General features: G+C 41.4%; 1 protein-coding gene across 1 annotated transcript; it reads left to right on the top strand.

The window, feature by feature from the left end:
* The first annotated feature begins 916 nt into the window (after positions 1-916).
* LOC145867238 (uncharacterized) lies at positions 917-20,854 on the top strand. Its single transcript, XM_082971313.1, has 4 exons — positions 917-1,208; positions 16,364-16,613; positions 17,610-18,453; positions 18,518-20,854. The coding sequence occupies exons 1-4, from the start codon at positions 917-919 to the stop codon at positions 18,755-18,757; spliced, it is 1,626 nt and encodes a 541-aa protein (XP_082827439.1). The 3' UTR covers positions 18,758-20,854.
* The last annotated feature ends 396 nt before the right edge of the window (positions 20,855-21,250 follow it).

Below are 21,250 nucleotides of genomic sequence, written 5' to 3'. Positions count from 1 at the left end.
TTGTTATACGTAGCAAATAGGTGTGACAACTGTGCGGCTGCTATTCTCATGCAGGAAACATGTAGTGGTAGGAAGAAACAGCCTATTGCGTGCTACAGTACTAAATTAGATCCAGTAGCCCAAGGCTACCCACCCTGTTATCAGGGATTGGCAGCCTTGCATTAAAGATTTGCCTATCCACAGGGCTTAACTGGGTAGATGCTTTGCCGCTTGCACTAATGAGCAGTCGCATGGAAACTAACAGAAACACGCACTTGTCACCGCATGAAATGCTTACGGGTCGACCCATGCCTGTGCCATCACTAGGGGGACTGTACAAAGGTCCCTCTTTAGACATACTAGAAACAGAACTAAAATCATATGTAAAGCACCTAACCAAGATACATGAAGTTATATATTCACAGGAGAAAAAGAAGGAACCGGAGTAGAGACCAGAGGGGCCACGCCAGGTAATACCAGGGGACCTGGTCTACATTCGGGTGTTCCGGAGAAAGTGGGATCAACCAAGGAGAGAAGGACCCTACGAGGTGGCCGAAGCAACATCAACAGCCGTCCAGGTGAAAGGAAGCAAGACGTGGTATCATCTCAACCACTGCACCAGAGTCCCAACAGAAAGGAAGAAACAACCGGATAGAAAAGAGGATGCTGATACACCAAACGGGGACGCGACAGGAGAAGAAGCAGCGGAAGAAATTGTGGCTCCAAAAGGAAGCCAGGAAGCTAACAGGCCAAGTGGAAGCCAAGAAACAACTGATACACCACCAACTGCTCTCAGAAGAAGTAAACGAAGAAACAGGGCGGGAGAAGAAACCTGCCAACCAACAATATTCAAACCTGTGGGACCAGAGACTCCAAGGGGAGGGGGGGAACGATATGCCTGATACTCCTGGTGATATGCCTGCTGTGGCAGATATCTATGGCGAAAGCCCAATACAATGGGACCCAGAAGTACACCCCAGAGAATGGGAACAATTCTTCCCTGGAATTAATGACTACCCAGATGGGGAGCCAGGTGGGTCAGAGGAGGGAGATCCACAAGCTAAAGAAGGAAATACCCCTACAGGAGCCACTGAAGAAGGAAATATCCCAACAGAAGCTACTGAAGGAGAGACGAGCCCAACAGGAGCTGCCGAAGGAGAAACTACTCAAACAGCAGGAGGAGAAACTTCCCAATGGAGAAAAGAGGGAGACGTTCCACGGGCCAAAGGGCAAGGGACTTTTCCCACAATTGACTTCTCGACACTCACCCGGTCCCCTTGATGAACAATTGAATAGGAAAAAAAGAGAGGAACCTGCCGAACAACCGGGTAGGACAAACAAGGTTAGCATTCCAGTCCCACCTCAGATCATAACGGAAACAGGAGAACAAAGATCGGTCACGATATACAGGGTAAAACCCCTACCTGATGTCGCGTACTGTGGATGGACTCATCATCAGACGAAGGGAGAAGTGATTTGGGATCCGAAAGGATGTGACTTAACAATAACCAAAGAAGAAAATGAATGGGTGCTCAGCATAAATAACATTGAACCCGTTGAAGGAGAAGAATTTATAGTTGAACTGGCACGTACAGGACTGACTGAAGGGAGCAGTTCAACCACCATGAAAATCGAATTCACACCGGCACCCAATCTAGAGGTGCTTACAACGACTAGAACCACGACGACTGTGGCAGCTGCTGTACACACCACAGTGGTCACCACCAGAGTACCAACTACTACTCTGGGTGAAAAATCCACTATACCTACAACAAAACCAAAAGCATCAGAAACAGCAGGGTTCTTTACTGACATTTGGAACTTGTTGACAAAACCCAACAGTCCACCTCAAGAGAACGACGCGGATGAAACAGCAAATATGTTAGAACCAGAACCGCTCAAGGACAAAACATTGGAAGAAGCGGTAAAGAATGATTAGTATAAATGGGCTAGGTATACGGCGGACAGACATTGAATGGACGATTGTATCTTGTGCAGCAAATCACCCTTGTCTGAAGTGTTAATAGTACCTGAACCTGCATCATTTGACAGTTGTGCTAATTGGAAAAATGCTAATTGTAAACCGGGAAAGTACCATATTCCTTTGTGACATTGAATGCAGAATGGCCTTGGGTAGTACTAGGGGTAAAACTATGTTAAATTAGACTGTACTGGCTAATAAGGAATGTGCTGCATACAACATTAAAACTGATTTAACTAGACCTCACATAGAAAAAAGTACTGTGGTTAAGGGAAAATATTAATGTTTCTATAACTATGGTATTGGTGGGATTAACGTAGGAAACACAACTGTTAAATGTGACACTATCTGGGTGTTAGAGATTGCGGGGATTAGCAAATTTGATGAGAAAGGATTAATTACCAATAGGAGGGGTTCATGTGGCCACATCACTCAGGTTGCACCATCTCTTACTATGTTAAAGAACCAAGATAGAGGTATTGCTGATAGCTTTTGGATGTGTGGGAAAAACAAACTTCTGAATGTTCTTCCTGAAGAATGGACTGGATTATGTGCTTTAGTCAGAGCAGTCCAACAGGTTACCGTCATCAAAACACCACAGGAGGAACATGTTAAAACTAGAACTAGGAGGGAGTACGAACCAGATCCTAGAGTGTACCTTGATTCAATTGGACAACCCAGAGGTGTGCCCAACGAGTTTAAGGCCAGAGATGAGATTAAATCTGGATTTGAATCTATATTTTTGTGGGTAACACCCAATAAGAACTTAGAGTGGATTAATTATATATACTATAACCAACAAAGATGTATTAATTATACTGACTCTGCCTTGACAGCCTTAGGAGAACAGGTAAAGGCCACAAGCCAGATGACATGGCAGAATAGGGAAGCTCTCAACTGGCTTTTGGCAGAGAAAGGGGGAGTTTGTGTAATGTATGGAGATGCTTGTTGTACTTTTATTCCCAACAACACTGCACCTAATGGAACATTTTCCCTAGCTATGAATAAACTTAAAGGCTTAAGAGCAGAAGTAAAGGTGAATGCGGGGTTTGATTCTCATGTCTGGGATTGGTTGGACCTGGCTTTGGGAAAATGGGGTGCTATGTTTACTAGGCTGGCCATTATGATGGGTGGAGGTCTAGTAGCATTGGGCATTGTATTTTGCTGTGTGGTGCCTTTGGTTAAATCACTTGTGGTCAAAACCACTGTTAAAAACAGATGGCAGTACATGGAGCAGACCCTAGACATAAGAGGGGGGTCAAGAAAGAAGTTTAAGGAACATATACTGGATCCACCTCTCATAATCAATCCTGTCCCTGGTAACCCTGGACATTATACGGACAAGTATGGAAAACCTTGCAATGCTGTTGGAGGACCCCTTGATTGACCTTTTGGTAATCCTAACTGTCGTCATGGGGTAATTCTTGGGGGAGGTTATGAGTGCCATGATTGGCGTCCTGGTGGGTTTCCTGTGTATGCCAAAGACCCTGATTCAGATGAGATAGTGCTTGTCCATGTACACAAAAAATGTCTGCAACCCAGGCGTTGCAAGTGGTGCTCCCAAGAGGACAATGATGGACATTACCATCATCCTGAACCCTTATTATGTGCAATGTGTCAAAGAGAGGATTGCCCTATATGTGGAAATAAGGAATGTGCCCCTATGATGTAAATTCTGGTATGACTTTGAACAAACCTTAAGTGTATGTCGTATTTTATGTTTGTTTTATGGTTTTCATACATATATAAATGTATGCATTTTCTTTTAAATTTAAGCCAGTTTTGCCTTCCTAAAATGAGGATCATTTATTACACGCTAGGTAACAGAAGGTATTCCGGTTACAAGTGTCTACGGACCATGCCCTTAATCTTCTAGCAGTAATGAGTGATGTATGCTTAATTTCTGTTAGAAAGGGGTCCGCGAGGAAGAATCGTGTCAATTTGGAATGTTGTCTGTAACTTTTATTTTTGCTCACTCAGGCCTTGTTCAGATTCATAGTAAGAATATTAACTTTAATTAGGTCTATTATGTTTATTATTCTTTTAAATTCTTGTTATATTCTATACTCTACATAACTGAGATAACCTCAGACAAGGCTATGTACTACGTGCTCATGCTTCTTCATAGTATACTAATTTGTTATGTGTATCCTCATTTACTATTTTAAGCCTGACTGGATCTTTTACTCCTACCCATGTTTGAGATGTTTGGTCCAGTATATGATTATGTTTTATCTGTTCACATTTCGTTCAACACACTTACTATTCTATGTATCTATTATTTTGCTTCCATCCTTATTGTCTCTAGTTTAATCAGGTTTGATGTGGGACTAATTAGTCCCAGAGGAGGGATTTATGTGGGAGACTGCTGAGGGAAAGAAATATAAATACATTAGCTAGCGAAAGAGGAGACTGGCAGCTGGCCCTGAGTGGAGATAACAGGTGGCCATACATCCCCAAGTAGGAACCACGCAACGGCCAGGCAAGCTGAATGTATGGCCATGACTAAATATATGCCAAGCGTAAGCATGCAAAGCATGCCTTATTTTCATATCCATATGAGGAGAATCTAGCCACCAAAATGTTAGAGCTAAAAGCAGATGAGGGCGTTATCCAGCCACTACTATGTTAGAGCTAAAAGCAGATGAGGGCGTTATCCATTGGGTTGAAAGAAAATGGTGGCAGAACGCATGGTTTTACTTCATTTACATAAAGGGTGGACCTATGTATTGTATGTGCATAAAAGCAGAGCCGGGGCCTAAGGAAGGGAGTCGTTGTTCCGCGGACCGGCTCGGCTTTACTACTCTGTATTAAAGACTATATTAAATTTACAAGTTCTTGTAAGAAGTGTTATTCTTAAGACAATTTTCCACCACACTAGCAGGCTGGTTAAGTTAGCATTAGCCTAGCTAACATCTCCGACCATGCGTTCACTGAGCTACTCTCCTGCTAAAGAAGAGGACATCACAGTAAAACAAGAAGTAGAGGGTGAGGCCGTTACTGTGAAAGAAGAAAAAGACGCGTTCAGAGTGAAAGAGGAGGAGGATGTCACAGTAAAAGAAGAGGAGGATGCAGTTTATGGAGTGAAAGAGGAAGAGGGGGAGATGACTGTTACATCGATAGAGGAGGAAACTGGACATCTGGGCCCGGTTTCCCAAACGCAACTTAAGGCATCCAATGGTTCTAACGGTGAACTTAGCCATAAGATGGTTTTGAGAAACCGTTCCCCGATTAACACTAGTAAGTACTGTCTTAACAGAGGCACAAACTCTGCAGTTGTTGAACTGATGTTTGGTGTTAAAGGGGAAATATAAAATTTCTACATCCATATTTGGACTTTTAAATGATTTATATATAGCCATTGATTCTTGAAGAATATAACACATGCCTCATGAGCTTAGTTTACCCCATCAGATCCCCAAATAAGCTTTTTTTTACTCCAACATCTAGAAACAATGTAAATCAACACTGTACAGCCTCAACATGGTTAAAACTGTAATGTTGATATCATGGATGGTCAGTCATTGCATCCATAGGTCTGTCTATGCATTTGAAAGTAGTTACATTTCTCCAAACCCATCATCTTATTACCAAAACAGTGTTTGAACCGCAGATTGGTTGAGTGATTGCTGTGTGAGTTTTTTTAAACAGCAACAAAATGGCTGCCTAGAGACTTGGTTTGGTAAACAGCTGAGGGATGGGGGAAGGAGAAATGTAATCACTCTCAAATTGAAAGAGAAAGCTATTGTAGCAACCTTCAGGCTATCCCCTGAATTCACTACACTATGAATACAAAGACTGGCTGTTCATGATGTCATAATGATAGTTTAACCAGGTTTCTAGGCTAAATAGTATATTCTAGAATTCATCCATGATGTCATAATGATAGTTTAACCAGGTTTCTAGGCTTTATAGTATATTCTAGAATTCATCCATGATGTCATAATGATAGTTTAACCAGGTTTCTAGACTATATAGTATATTCTAGAATTACCAGTGTAGATTTCCTGTGGGGGTCAAATTATTACAGCTGTTGATAAGTCATTGTATAATATTCAGACAATTTTTTCATGCCATTACATAAAAGGCGAAACATTCCTAGATTCAATAACATTCATGAATTGGTTTGAAACCTTTGTTTTAAACCCTTCTCAAAGTTGGTGCCTTGACGGATTTGTGAAAGACGGTTTGTCAAAAAACACTTATTTAAATGTTACCTTTATTTAACCTGTCTGGGCAACGTGGGACATTTGCGTCCCACCCTAGTCAACAGCCAGTGGAATCATGTCGCGCAAAATACAAATACCTCATAAATGCTATCACTTCAATTTCTCAAATATATTACTATTTTACACCATTTTATAGATACACCTCTCCTGAATCGAACCACGTTGTCCAATTTCAAAAAGGCTTTACAGCAAAAGCAAAACAGATTATGTTAGGAGAGTACCCTGCCAAAAATAATCACACTGCCATTTTCAAAGCAACTAGCATGCATCACAAATACCCCAAAACACAGCTAAATGCAGCGCTAACCTTTGACAATCTTCATCAGATGACACTCCTAGGACATCATGTTACACAATATATGCATTTTTTGTTCGATAAAGTTCATATTTATATATAAAAACAGCATTTTACATCGGCGCGTGACGTTCAGAAAATATTTTCCCTCAAATGCTTCCGGTGAATCAAATATAATATTGTCATTCAAAGAATTATAGATTAACATCTCGTGAATGCAACCGCATTGCCAGATTTAAAAGTAACTTTACTGGGAAATCACACTTTGCAATAAACGAGGTGCTATGCTCAGAAAAATAGGCTAGGCGATACAGGTTAGCGCCATCTTGGAACCATCTAAAATCAAATATACTATTGTAAATATTCACTTACCTTTGATTATCTTCATCAGAAGGCACTTCCAGGAATCCCAGGTCCACAACAAATGTAGTTTTGTTAGAAAAAGTTGTTAATTTATGTCCCAATAGCTCCTTCTTGTTAGCGCGTTCCGAAGGCTACTCATAATTTACGAAGCGCGCGCGGACTTGTCCTCACGAATGTGCAAAAAAAAATGTATTTACGTTCGTTCAAACATGTCAAACGTTGTATAACATAAATCTTTAGGGCCTTTTTCAATCAGAACTTCAAAAATATTCAAGGCGGACGATTGCATTGTCTTACTAAACGTTTCAGAGCGAGAGAGTACCCACGGGCACGCGCATCATAGTAGTAATGGCCCTCCCTCTATGACAAACTTTCCAGGCCTCTCGTTCGGTCAGTTTTTACCGGAGAAGACTCAAACCACTTTGTAAAGACTGTTGACATCTAGTGGAAGCCTTAGGAAGTGCTAAATGAATCCTAACTCACGGTGTGTTTCATAGGCAAAGGGTTGAAAGTGATTCCACAAATCAGATTTCCACTTCCTGTTAGGGTTTGTCTCAGGGTTTTGACTGCCATATGAGTTCTGTTATACTCACAGACACCATTCAAACAGTTTTAGAAACTTCAGTGTTTTCTATCCAAATCTACTAATTATCTGCATATTCTTGTTTGTGGGTAAGAGTAGTAACCAGTTTAAATCGGGTACGTTTTTTATCCGGCCGTGAAAATACTGCCCCCTATCCCCAACAAGTTAACTGGGCAAGTCAGTTAAGAACAAATTCTTATTTCCAATGATGGCCTACCCCGGACAACGCTGGGCCAATTGTGCACCACCCTATGGGACTCCCAATCACGGCCGGTTGTGATACAGCCTGTAGTGACACCTCAAGCACTGAGATGCAGTGTCTTAGACCGCTGTGCCACTCGGGAGCCCCAAAATCATGTTCTAGTGCTGTCCCCAACTAAAATACATCTTGGTCAACCAAGAGTCATCTGTTCTTTCTACAAATCGCCCCATGTGTTTTTATAAAATCAACTATATGTACGTAACTTGTCTGATGCTGTAAGCATGCTGTTTGATTAAATAATTACAGATACACAAGTTACTCGAGGGAGCCAGTCACCAATTTAACCAAGAAAAACTCTTCCCTCCTCCTCCCCCCGCTGCTGCTGGACTTCGTAAATTCTGCCGTTTTGCTCCTGAAGTTTTTTTCAGTAATTGACTACACCAGAGGTCGTAAAACTTTTCCATTTAGAGTGACAATGTATCTTACCATTTCTACCGATTTGCGTGCCAGTTAGGATTTTCATATGCATATTTTACTGGAACAGTTTAATTTAATTCATAATAGTATCTCAAAATCATTGTCTGTGATTAATCTACATTCTATCTAAATCTAAATGAAAATTATACAAATCTAAAAGTAACTTTTATTGCCATTGCCAACTATGTAAAAATAAACTTGAAACATTGTATCAACTATCAATTGGGTCCTCCGAAACTTGTGATAGCAAGCTTGCAACATTGTATAAAATATTCTCGGCCCTCAGTTTCCCGGCGCCAGTGAGTTCAGGACAGACACAGCTGTCGGCTATTTGTGCAAAGGAAAAGAAGTAATCAGGTATTTTATGACATTTCCACTGGATCAGAGCATAACATTTTTCCCTTTCATGCCGAGTGGAAATATTTTACGAAAATACTTAGAGGAACTATTGTCGTACGCAATTGATTTTGATTAGACTTTGTTTACTTGCTGTTTGAGGTGAAGGAAAAATTACTTTGAGAAGCTCCACAACTCATTAGTGGTGGTGCATTAAGACAATCAGAAATACTATCAGACATCCCCAAATGGGCACATTTATAGGCCTACATTTGCGTGCAGGCCAGGTAGACTAGTCCTACTTCTATATGCGTAATTAGGTGTGCGTCCTTACTCAACATTGACAGGAGTGTTTCAAGCAAAGACAATTAATAAATTGCGAGGTCGGATCTGGGTGGTCTGCCAGGGGCCGTTTCATTTAGTGTCCGTTTGGGTCGGCATGGGAATTGATTGTCTATAGTATGTTGTACCGAAGTTGACCGAATGAAAGGGAACAGTAGTTATAGTCATAACGTTACGCTTGTCATATGATGAACTTCAACTTAAATACTGGATCTTGCTGTCGGACAGTTTTTTTTAAATTCTGAAATGCACTCGAATTACGTATCATTTAGTGGCTCCTTATGTTATGCTGGGAAAACAGTTTTCGTGGGCACAGAAATACTGAATAATTTCAGAGTTTGCTAAATCCAATGGTTTTTAACTGAGATTCATCTTGTAATCCAATGGCGTGTTGTAAATGTTATGTTTTTTTCGTCTTTTTTAAAATATATTGCAATATATTTCAATCTTTTTTTTCCATTTTTAAATTAAATACACCTTCCGGCAACCCGCCTCACCCATTATAATACGGATCTGCTATTTTTTAGGCCTTATAGCTAGAACCTCCATCAGCAGCTAACCAGCTAATTAGCTGGCAGCTATTTAGTCATTGTTAACCACTGCTAGATGTCTTTACCTTTTTAGCTCAGATACCAGCCGCTTTTAGCCTGGATAATACCTGCCAGTCTGCACAGCGCGATATCAACCCTGAGCATATCGAACTGTTTTTCTCCACTACATCACCGTATTCCTGCCGTAAGCTCTGGACCATTACACCGGATAATCGCAGCTAGCTAGCTGCTACCGAGTGACCTAGCCTCAAGCTAGCCTTGAGCCAGGCCCATCTCCCGGCCTGCTCAGTGGACCCTAGGATCACTCAGCTACACAGCTGACGCCTCCCGGACTCTTCACTAAGACGACTAGAAGCCACTACATCACCGGATTCCTGCTGTAAGCTCTGGACCTTTGCACCAGAGTGGCTATAGTGGCTAACGCCCTTGTCCCGAAGCTAGCACCAGTTAGCCTCGAGCCGGGTGTATCTCCCGGCTAGCAAACAAAATTACTCCAGCTACAATACCTCTTTTGCCAATTGGCCTGGACCCTTTGTCGACACAGAGCCCCGCCGATCCATCACGACTGGTCTGTCGACGCAATTCCGTCTGATGTGCCTTCAACTGGCCTTTGCCAGATGTCGGTGATGCCCTTGTCCCGAAGCTAGCACCAGTTAGCCTCGAGCCAGGCGCATCTCCCGGCTAGCGTAGTAATGACTACCTAACGGCTTCCCTGGTTCATATATTCCTGTTCACTGGACCCTATGATCACTTGGCTACATAGCTGATGCCTGCTGGACTGTTCATTAATCACGGTACTCTGTTTTGTTTATCTGTTGGCCCCAGCCTCGAACTCAGGCCCTGTGTGTAGTTAACTGACCCTCTGCCCATTCATCACCACTTTACCTGTTGTTGTTGTCTTACCCGTTGTTGTCTTAGCTAGCTCTCCCAATCAACACCTGTGATTGCTTTTTGCCTCGCTTTATGTCTCTCTAATGTCAATATGCCTTGTATACTGTTGTTTAGGGTAGTTATCATTGTTTTATTTTACTGCGGAGCCCCTAGTCCCACTGAACATGCCTCAGAGAACTCTTTTGTCCCACCTCCCACACATGCGGTGACCTCACCTAGCATAACTGGTGCCTCCAGAGATGCAACCTCTCTTATCGTCACTCAACGCCTAGGTTTACCTCCACTGTACCCGCACCCTACCATACCCCTGTCTGTACATTAGGCCTTGAATCTATACTACCCAGCATTCTGCTCCTTTTATTTTCTGTTCACAACGCACTAGATGAGCAGTTCTGATAGCCTTTAGCCGTACCCTCATCCTACTCCTCTGTTCCTCGGGTGATGTAGAGGTTAACCCAGGCCCTGTGTGTCCCCAGGCGCTCTCATTTGTTGACTTCTGTAACCGTAAAAGCCTTGGTTTCATGCATGTTAACATCAGAAGCCTTGTTTGTTTGACTCACTGCTTTAGCACACTCCGCCAACCTTGATGTCCTTGCCGTGTCTGAATCCTGCCTTTGGAAGGCCACCAAAATTCTGAAATTTCCATCCCCAACTACAACATTTTCCGTCAAGATAGAACTGCCAAAGGGGGAGGAGTTGCAATCTACTGCAGAGATGGCTTGCAAAGTTCTGTCATACTTTCCAGGTCTATGCCCAAACAGTTCGAGCTTCTAATTTTAAAAATGAATCTCTCCAGAAACAAGTCTCTCACTGTTGCCAGCTGTTATAGACCCACCTCAGCTCCCAGCTGTGCCCTGGACACCATATGTGAATCGATTGCCCCCCATCTATCTTCAGAGTTTGTTCTGTTAGGTGACCTAAACTGGGATATGCTTAACACCCCGGCCGTCCTACAATCCAAGCTAGATGGGCACCCTCATAGATATTATCCTGACCAACTTGCCCTCCAAATACACCTCTGCTGTTTTCAATCAGGATCTCAGCGATCACTGCCTCATTGCCTGCATCTGTTATGTGTTCGTGGTCAAACGACCACCCCTCATCACTGTTAAACACTCCTGCGAGCAGGCCTTTCTAATCGACCTTGCCCGGGTATCCTGGAAGGACATTGACCTCATCCCATCAGTATAGGATGCCTGGTTGTTCTTTAAAAGAAATTTCCTAAATAAGGATTTTCTTAAATTAGCATGCCCCTTTAAAAAATGTATAACTAAGAACAGATATAGCCCTTGGTTCACTCCAGACCTGACTGCCCTCGACCATTACAAAAACATCCTCTGGCGTACTGCACTAGCATCGAATAGTCTCCGCGATATGCAACTTTTCAGAGAAGTCCGGAACCAATACACACAGTCAGTTAGGAAAGCAAAGGCTTTTTCAAATAGAAATGTGCATCCCGTAGCTCTAACTCCAAAAAAATTTGGGACACTGTAAAGTCCATGGAGACTAAGAGCACCTCCTCCCAGCTGCCAATCTGCAGTGAGGCTAGGAAACACTGTCACCACCGATAAATCCACAATAATGGAGAATTTCAATAAGCTTTTCTCTACGGCTGGAGATGCTTTCCTCCTGGCTACCCCAACCCCGGTCAACAGCTCCGCACCCCCCGAAGCTACTTGCCCAAGCCTCCCCAGCTTCTCCTTCATCAAAATCCAGATAGGTGATGTTCTGAAAGAGCTGTAAAACCTGGACCCGTACAAATCAGCTGGGCTAGACAAGCTGGACCCTCTTTCTAAAATTATCTGCCGCCATTGTTGCAACCCCTATTACTAGACTGTTCAACCTTTCTTTCGTATAGTTCGAGATTCCTAAAAATCAGAAAGCTTCCGTGGTCAACCCCCTCTTCAAAGGGGGTGACACTCTAGACCCAAACTGTTACAGACCTATATCCATCCTGTCCTGCCTTTCTAAAGTCTTCGAAAGCCAAGTTAATAAACAGATCACTGATTATTTCGAATCCCACCGTACCTTCTCCGCTGTGCAATCCGGTTTCCGAACTGATCATTGTTGCACCTCATCCACGCTCAAGGTACTAAACGATATCATAACCGCGATCGTTAAAGGACAGTACTGTGCAGCCGTCTTCATTGACCTGGCCTGTTGTCCGAACCTCTGGCAGTCTCTATGGGGGTACCACAGGATTCAAATCTCGGGCCGACTCTTTTCTCTGCATATATCAGCGATGTCGCTCTTGCTGCGGGTGATTCCTTGATTCACCTCTCCGCAGACGACACCATTCTGTATACATCTGGCCCTTCTTTGGAGACTGTGTTAACCTCTTGCTTCGAGATAGGATCCCGTTAACGGGATTGTTTGACAAAATAGCATGGCATGAAATTTTAAAACAACAAAATTCTAATAATTTCAATTTTTTAAAACATACAACTATTTTACACCATTTTAAAGATACACTTCTCGTTAATGCAACCACATTGTTCGATTTCAAAAAGGCTTTACAGCGAAAGCAATACATTACATTATGATAGGACACCACCAAAACAAGAAAAGCCACACAGCCATTTTCCTAGCAAGGAGATGCGTCACAAAAACCCGAAATACAGCTAAAATTAAGCACTAACCTTTGACGATCTTCATCAGATGACACTCATAGGACATCATGTTACAAAATACATGTATGTTTTGTTCGATCAAGTTCAGATTTATATCCAAAAACAGCATTTTACATTGGCCCGTGATGTTCAGAAAATGTTCACACACAATGTGCACACATATTACAGAAATACTCGTCATAAACGTTGACAAATTACATAACAATTATTTAAAGAATTATAGATATACTACTTTTAATGCAACCGCTGTGTCAGATTTCAAAACAACTTTACGGGGAAAGCACATTGTTCAATATTCTGAGTACAGAGCTCAGCCATCAAAGCAAGCTATACAGTTACCCGCCAAGTCATGGCATCTGCAAAACTCCAAAATAGTGTTATAAATCTTTCCTTAGAAAATAAAGGAAAGCCGCACACTCTAAGAGCTCAGATGCAAAAATGTAATAACCAACGTTTCGACAGCGAAGCTGTCTTCATCAGGGTATCATCAAACACTGCGAGATGAGTCATTTATATAGTGTCAAGAGACACACAGGTGTTTGTAATCATGGCCAAGTATGGCCTAATATCATTGGTTAACTCAAATATTTAAAAAATGGCATACAAAGAACATACAAAAAGACAAACAAATGGATAGCATACGATCATAGCATTTGTAGTCTAAAATGTATCTAACAAACAATTACAATGGCAAAATCACAATTATCACAAAAATTGCTTCAGATCAAAGTCTATGTTGAGACCGAAGGGAGCAAGGGTCTTTAAATTAAATCTTTCCTTACCTTTGCTGATCTTTGGCAGAATGCACTCGAAGGATTCCCACTTCCACAAGAAATGTTCATTTGTTCGATAAAGTCCATAATTTATGTCCAAATACCTCCGTTTTGTTGGCGCGTCCAGAACACTATTCCAAAGGCACGAGACGGGGGCGCACATAAATAGACGAAAAGCTCAAAAGTTCCATTACAGTTTGTAGAAACATGTCAAACGATGTTTACAATCAATCTTTGGGGTATTTTTAATGTAAAAATGCGATAATTTTCCAACCGGACAATAGCGTATTCATTCCAGAAGGAAAAGAAGGAAAGGCGCGCCTCACCAAGTCCCATGTCCTCAGACAGGCCACTCATTGACTGAGCTCCTGTTTTCTGTCTAGTAACAGGAGAAGGATGAAACCCCCCTGCAGGCCCCCCTGTGGCTCAGTTGGTAGAGCATGGTGTTTGCAATGCCAGCATGGTGTGTGCAACGCCAGGGTTGTGGGTTCGATTCCCACGGGGGGCCAGTACAAAACAAATGTATGTATTCACTACTGTAAGTCGCTCTGGATAAGAGCGTCTGCTAAATGACTAAAATGTAAATGTAAATTTAAACCAGTTTCTAAAGACTGTTGACAGCCAATGGAAGCCTTAGGAAGTGCAACATGACCCCTTAGACACTGTAGTTTTGATAGGAATTCAAAAGAAAAACTACAATTCTCAGATTTCCCACCTCCTGTTTGAATTTTTCTCAGGATTTAGTAGATACAGTATGTAGATACAGTACGAGTTCTGTTATACTCACAGACATCATTCAAACAGTTTTAGAAACTTCAGAGTGTTTTCTATCCAAATCTACTAATAGTATGCATATCCTACCTTCTGAGTCTGAGTAGGAGGCAGTTTAATTTGGGTACGTTTTTCATCCGAACGTGAAAATACTGCCCCCTATCCCTAAGAGGTTTTAACAAACCTCCAAACGAGCTTCAATGCAATACAGCACTCTTTTGGTGGCCTCCAACTGCTATTAAATGCTAGTAAAACAAAATGCATGCTCTTCAACCGATCACTGCCCGTACCAACCCGCCCGACTAGCATCACTACTCTGGACGGTTCTGACCTAGAATATGTGGACAACTACAAATACCTAGGTGTCTGGTTAGACTGTAAACTCTCCTTCCAGACTCATATTAAGCATCTCCAATCCAAAATTAAATCTAGAATCGGCTTCCTATTTCACAACAAACCCTCCTTCACTCACACTGCCAAACATACCCTCGTAAAACTGACTATACTACCCATCCTTGACTTCGGTGATGTCAGTTTCAAAATAGCCTCCAACACTCCAATCAGCAAACTGGATGCAGTCTATCACAGTGCCAACCGTTTTGTCACCAAAGCCCCATATAGCACCCACCACTGCGACCTGTATGCTCTCGTCGGCTGGCCCTCGCTACATATTCGTCGCCAAACCCACTGGCTCCAGGTCATCTACAAGTCTTTGCTAAGGTCGCCTTAACTCAGCTCACTGGTCACCATAGCAACACCCATCCATAGCACGCACTCCAGGAGGTATATCTCACTGGTCATCCCCAAAGCCAACACCTATTTTGGCTGACTTTCCTTCCAGTTCTCTGCTGCCAATCACTGGAACGAATTGCAAAAATTGCTGACTTTGGAGACTTATATCTCCCTCACTAACTTTAAGCATCAGCTATCTGAGCAGCTTACCGATCGCTGCAGCTGTACACAGCCCATCTGTAAATAGCCCATCCAACTGCCTACCTCATCCCCATGTTTTTATATACTTCTTTTGCTCTTTTCCACCCCAGTATCTCTACTTGCACATCATCATCTGCACATCCATCACTCCAGTGTTAATTTGCTACATTGTAATTACTCTGCTACTATGGCCTATTTATTGCCTTACCTCCTTACTCCATTTGCACACACTGTATATAGATTTTTCTGTTGTGTTATTGACTGTACATTTGTTTATCCCACGTGTAACTCTGTGTTTGTGTCGAACTGCTTTGCTTTATCTTGGCCAGGTCACAGTTGTAAATGAGAACTTGTTCTCAACTGGCCTACCTGGTTAAGTAAATAACTAAAATCTTAACTTTATTGACAACACCCAAATGGATACTGTCATTAACGCGGTTCTTCAATAATTACACATAATTCTTAATGCTTTAGCAAACATATTAAACAGGACATTCAAATATCCTTACAATTATAATCCAAGGTAGTGTGAAATGTACTCATAAGCAACCTGGAAATGGAGGTTACTCCCCTGAGTTTTCCCCCATTCACATTCAGAATACATTGTGAAAAACTAAAATCTTTGCTCACCATTTTTGCTCCAGGCAGATATAGTACATCCATAACTATCGCTTTCCTCATTAGCAGGGAGGAGTTTCTGCAATCAAATTGCCCTCGTGCTGCAATTTTAGCAAATACAGAAAGGGGCCTATATTGGAGACCAAAAGTTGTCTGGCACACTGCTTAGAGTTTCAACAACATTAATATCTTATTTCTAGCCTACAATCATCGATGTTACTACTAATGTGAAAACAAGACAAAATATGACTATTCTTGCTCATTTTAAGGCAAATGTCAAATTTTTACATTCATTACAGACGTCAATTGTTGTATAACATCATGGCTACGCTGTTGGCATCACCTTTTACAGTGGATTACCGCTGTTGTGGGCCTTTAAATCATCTGTATGACTTTGTTGTTCACACAGGAGAGATACTTCACTACCGTGGATCCTCTGGGGAGCCTCAACAACCTCATGATGCTGACAAGGCAGAGAAGAGTCTCTCCACATTAGAACACCTCAAGAAACACCCACAGAGATCCACAGGGAAGAGAACTCACTGCTGCTCTGACTGTGGGAAGAGGTTTGTTTCTCCAGGACATTTAAAATCACACGAGAGAATACACACGGGGGAGAAACCTTATAGCTGTGCTCAATGTGGGAAGAGATGCACCCAGTCAACAGACCTTAAAAAACATGAGAGAATACATACAGGAGAGAAACCTTATAGGTGTGATCATTGTGGGAAGAGTTTTGTTCATTCTGGGAAGTTGACTGTACACAGGAGAATACACACAGAGAAGCCTTATACCTGTGATCAGTGTGGGAAGACATTTGTTCAATCTCACCAGCTGACATTACACCAGAGAATACACACAGGAGAGAATCCCTATTGCTGTGATCAATGTGGGAAGAGTTTTACAAGATCTTGCGAACTGACATTACACCAGAGAATACACACAGGAGAGAAATCGTATAGCTGTGATCAATGTGGGAAGAGTTTTGCTGCATCTAGCAATCTGACTGTACACCAGAGAACACACACAGGAGAGAAACCTTATAGCTGTGGTCAATGTGGGAAGACATTTGTTCAATCTCACCAGCTGACATTACACCAGAGAACACACACAGGAGAGAAACCTTTTAGCTGTGATCAATGTGGGAAACGTTTTGCTTCATCTAGCAATCTGACTCTACACCAGAGAATACACACAGGAGAGAAACCCTTTAGCTGTGATCAATGTGGAAAGCGTTTTGCTGCATCTAGCAATCTGACTCTACACCAGAGAATACACACAGGAGAGAAACCCTATTGCTGTGATCAATGTGGGAAGAGTTTTACAAGATCTAGCAAACTGACATTACACCAGAGAATACACACAGGAGAGAAACCTTTTAGCTGTGATCAATGTGGGAAGAGTTTTGCTGCATCTAGCAATCTGACTCTTCACCAGAGAATACACACAGGAGAGAAATCTTATAGCTGTGATCAATGTGGGAAGAGTTTTGGTCGATTTGGGCAGCTGACTGTACACCAGCGAACACACACAGGAGAGAAATCTTATAGCTGTGATCAATGTGGGAAGACATTTGTTCAATCTCGCCAGCTGACATTACACCAGAGAACACACACAGGAGAGAAACCTTTTATCTGTGATCAATGTGGGAAGAGTTTTGCTGCATCTAGCAATCTGACTCTACACCAGAGAATACACACAGGAGAGAAACCCTATAGCTGTGATCAATGTGGGAAGAGTTTTGGTCAATTTGGGCAGCTGACTGTACACCAGAGAATACACACAGGAGAGAAGCCTTATAGCTGTGATCAATGTGGGAAGAGTTTTGCTGCATCTAGCAATCTGACTCTACACCAGAGAATACACACAGGAGAGAAACCTTATAGCTGTGATCAATGTGGGAAGAGTTTTACAGAATCTGGCAGTCTGACAAGACACCAGAGAATACACACAGGAGAGAAGCCTTATAGCTGTGATCAATGTGGGAAGAGTTTTTCTGCATCTAGCAATCTGACTCAACACCAGAGAATACACACAGGAGAGAAACCCTATAGCTGTGATCAATGTGGGAAGAGTTTTGGTCAATTTGGGCAGCTGACTGTACACCAGAGAATACACACAGGAGAGAAGCCTTATAGCTGTGATCAATGTGGGAAGAGTTTTGCTGTATCTAGCAATCTGACTCTACACCAGAGAATACACACAGGAGAGAAACCTTATAGCTGTGATCAATGTGGGAAGAGTTTTACAGAATCTGGCAGTCTGACAAGACACCAGAGAATACACACAGGAGAGAAGCCTTATAGCTGTGATCAATGTGGGAAGAGTTTTTCTGCATCTAGCAATCTGACTCAACACCAGAGAATACACACAGGAGAGAAACCCTATTGCTGTGATCAATGTGGGAAGAGTTTTATAAGATCTAGCAAACTGACATTACACCAGAGACTACACACAGGAGAGAAACCTTTTAGCTGTGATCAATGTGGGAAGAGTTTTGTTCATTCTGGGAGTCTGACTGTACACAGGAGAGAAACCCTATTGCTGTGATCAATGTGGGAAGAGTTTTATAAGATCTAGCAAACTGACATTACACCAGAGAATACACACAGGGGAGAAGCCTTATACATGTGATCAGTGTGGGAAGAGTTTTGCTGCATCTAGCAATCTGACTCTACACCAGAGAATACACACAGGAGAGAAACCTTATAGCTGTGATCAATGTGGGAAGAGTTTTGTTCATTCTGGGAATCTGACTGTACACAAGAGAACACATAGAGGAGAGAAACCTGCCCAGAGATAATCTGATAAAAGATCTCTGATCAAATATCAGAAAATACATGGAGTTGTTTCATGATATCAATAAATAAACTTCACAATGTAGAATGTTAACACATTGTAGTAGGACAATGTAGACACCTAAACGTTTGCCCCTTCATCAATTGATTTCAACATGATATGGATATTAGCCTTGGGGAAAATCCAGGCTCTGAAAGGGTTGTTACACTTACCACGTTGGTGACCCACTTGAATCAAAATGCAACACTTCAAAATGTATCTGGCTGTTTTCTACCAGTTGTCCTCTAACCAGGGATGTACACATTATTCCCAGATTCCGTGTGGTTTTTGAGCTGTTAGTTTTAACAGGACGTGCAACTTCATCTCCCTCCTGTCACACAAATGATTTTAGCATGATATCGATGAATAAGTGTTGTGTTCCTTTGTTTAGCGACCCCTAAATTTAAATGCGTCACTCCAAAATGTAGCTGACTGTCTTCTGCAGGTTGTCCTCTAATCAGTGAGGTAAAATATATCTCCCATTTCCATGTGTTTTTTAGTTGTGTTAGTTTCAACAGCACCTACAACCTGATTTCCCCCCTGACTATATCAGTGATTTATTGCTACTTGTCAAAACAAGTGTTTTTGGTGCTTGTGCAGTTTATAAGAAGCTTGTTTAATAAAAATACAAGTAATATGATTATTGTGGCAGATGTTTGTGTATATAGCACATGTTATGTTTAGGTTTTCAATACATCACAAACTGTTTCTGCATTTTGGTTTTTGATTTGGACAGCCCACCAGACATTATTTCCTAAAGGACTTAATGATGAAATGCCTATGTATTTTATGTTGTGATTCTGAACTTGAATTGTTTTCCTATTTAAGATAATTGTGATGCTTTTCGTACGATGTACCCAATGATTAATGAAAACTTGTCCTCATTGTGGTTTTATTTAATGCGTCTTATTTATACACTGTAGTGTTTGTGAAATGCTTGTTATGTTTGGTAGCACTTATTTATTTGTCCTTTGCCTCCAACCCCTTTCCATGCATGGAAAATATCCCACCTAGCAAAATGTAATTGAAAAGATATTGAAAATAAGACTATGCCCAACATCCAATACACATTCAGTTTTAGTTGAAAGTGAAAGTTGAGAAGATGTCGTTTTTTCATTGACTTGAAAACAACTTAAATTCAACTTACTTGCAGCCTATACACATGGACGCAGTATAATAAATTGGTCTATAATCAATTGTATTAACAATCCTACATCACTCCAGCATTTATTGACAACATCCAAGTGCTAATTGTCTTTATTCCACTACTGAAGAAGCAGGACTCAAATCACCTCATATTTCAAACATTCAGCCTGACAAAAGATACATGTTTTATTATTTTATGCCTCACCATTAAGTTAATTATTGCCAATACATATTAACAAAGGGGTGTACATTTGGTTTGATATTTCATATTTACAATTAATGTAGCATTTAGTAATCAATGATTTATGCAACCAACTGACAATTTTTGGGTACAATTATATTGACGTAATATCAGGGATCATTTTATAATGTCATTTTAGAATATCTGTGTTCATTCTCAGATGTGCCAACCCAAATGTACTAGAGCATGACATTGGGGACTGGGCCCCGATCCAACAACATGCCTATCTAGTGAACCCTGAAAAGAGAGAGAAGCTCCGCAGTGAGGTGGAAAGTTACTATGGATATTGCAGGAGTTTCCTCTTGAAATCAGACATGTCCGTTTTAAGGGCAACTTGGTAGCTGATTGTCTCAAGGCTGGGCAGTCAAAAATGTTTTGTGTTTAGCCATTGCGTTGCCATGGATCCCAATTTATTTTGACTGCACGTTTTTCCGTATTGGAGATGAGTATTGTTTGGGCTCGTTCCAAGGGGACGAGAGTTCTAGAAGCTAGTGAGTTTTAGGAAGACGAGAGTTCTAGAAGCTAGTGAGTTTTAGGAAGACGAGTGTTCTAGAAGCTAGTGGGTTTTAGGAAGACGAGAGTTCTAGAAGCTAGTGAGTTTTAGGAAGACAAGAGTTCTAGAAGCTAGTGGGTTTTAGGAAGACGAGAGTTCTAGAAGCTAGTGAGTTTTAGGAAGACGAGAGTTCTAGAAGCTAGTGAGTTTTAGGAAGACGAGAGTTCTAGAAGCTAGTGGGTTTTAGGAAGACGAGAGTTCTAGAAGCTAGTGAGTTTTAGAAAGACGAGAGTTCTAGAAGCTAGTGAGTTTTAGGAAGACGAGAGTTCTAGAAGCTAGTGAGTTTTAGGAAGACGAGTGTTCTAGAAGCTAGAATTGTAGGATTCTATAGAAAGAAAAAGGATTAAAAAAATTATACGTGTAATAAATAATAAATATTTTGTTTTCTTGTTTTTATTTGTTGATTGTATATTATTATTTAGAAATACGTGTTTTTTCTTGTTTTTAATTGTTGACAGCCAGTAGACACCATGTTTATATTGGTGAAGGTGAAGCATTGTAGATGATTAAGTGAAATG

The sequence above is a fragment of the Salmo salar genome, unplaced genomic scaffold (assembly GCF_965601325.2).
Source record: "Salmo salar unplaced genomic scaffold, fSalSal1 ptg000257l, whole genome shotgun sequence".
In the NCBI taxonomy this organism is placed as follows: domain Eukaryota; kingdom Metazoa; phylum Chordata; class Actinopteri; order Salmoniformes; family Salmonidae; genus Salmo; species Salmo salar.
The sequence above is the reverse complement of the archived record's forward strand: the minus strand, read 5'-3'. Positions and strand labels throughout refer to the sequence as shown.

Coding starts and splice junctions, on each gene's coding strand:
- LOC145867238 (XM_082971313.1), top strand. CDS start 917: ATGGCGAAAGCCCAATACAATGGGACCCAGAAGTACACCCCAGAGAAT. Junction 16,614..17,609: donor TGTGGGAAGAGATGCACCCA/GTCAACAGACCT, acceptor ATGTGGGAAGAG/TTTTGCTGCATCTAGCAATC. Junction 18,454..18,517: donor ATCAATGTGGGAAGAGTTTT/GTTCATTCTGGG, acceptor CAATGTGGGAAG/AGTTTTATAAGATCTAGCAA.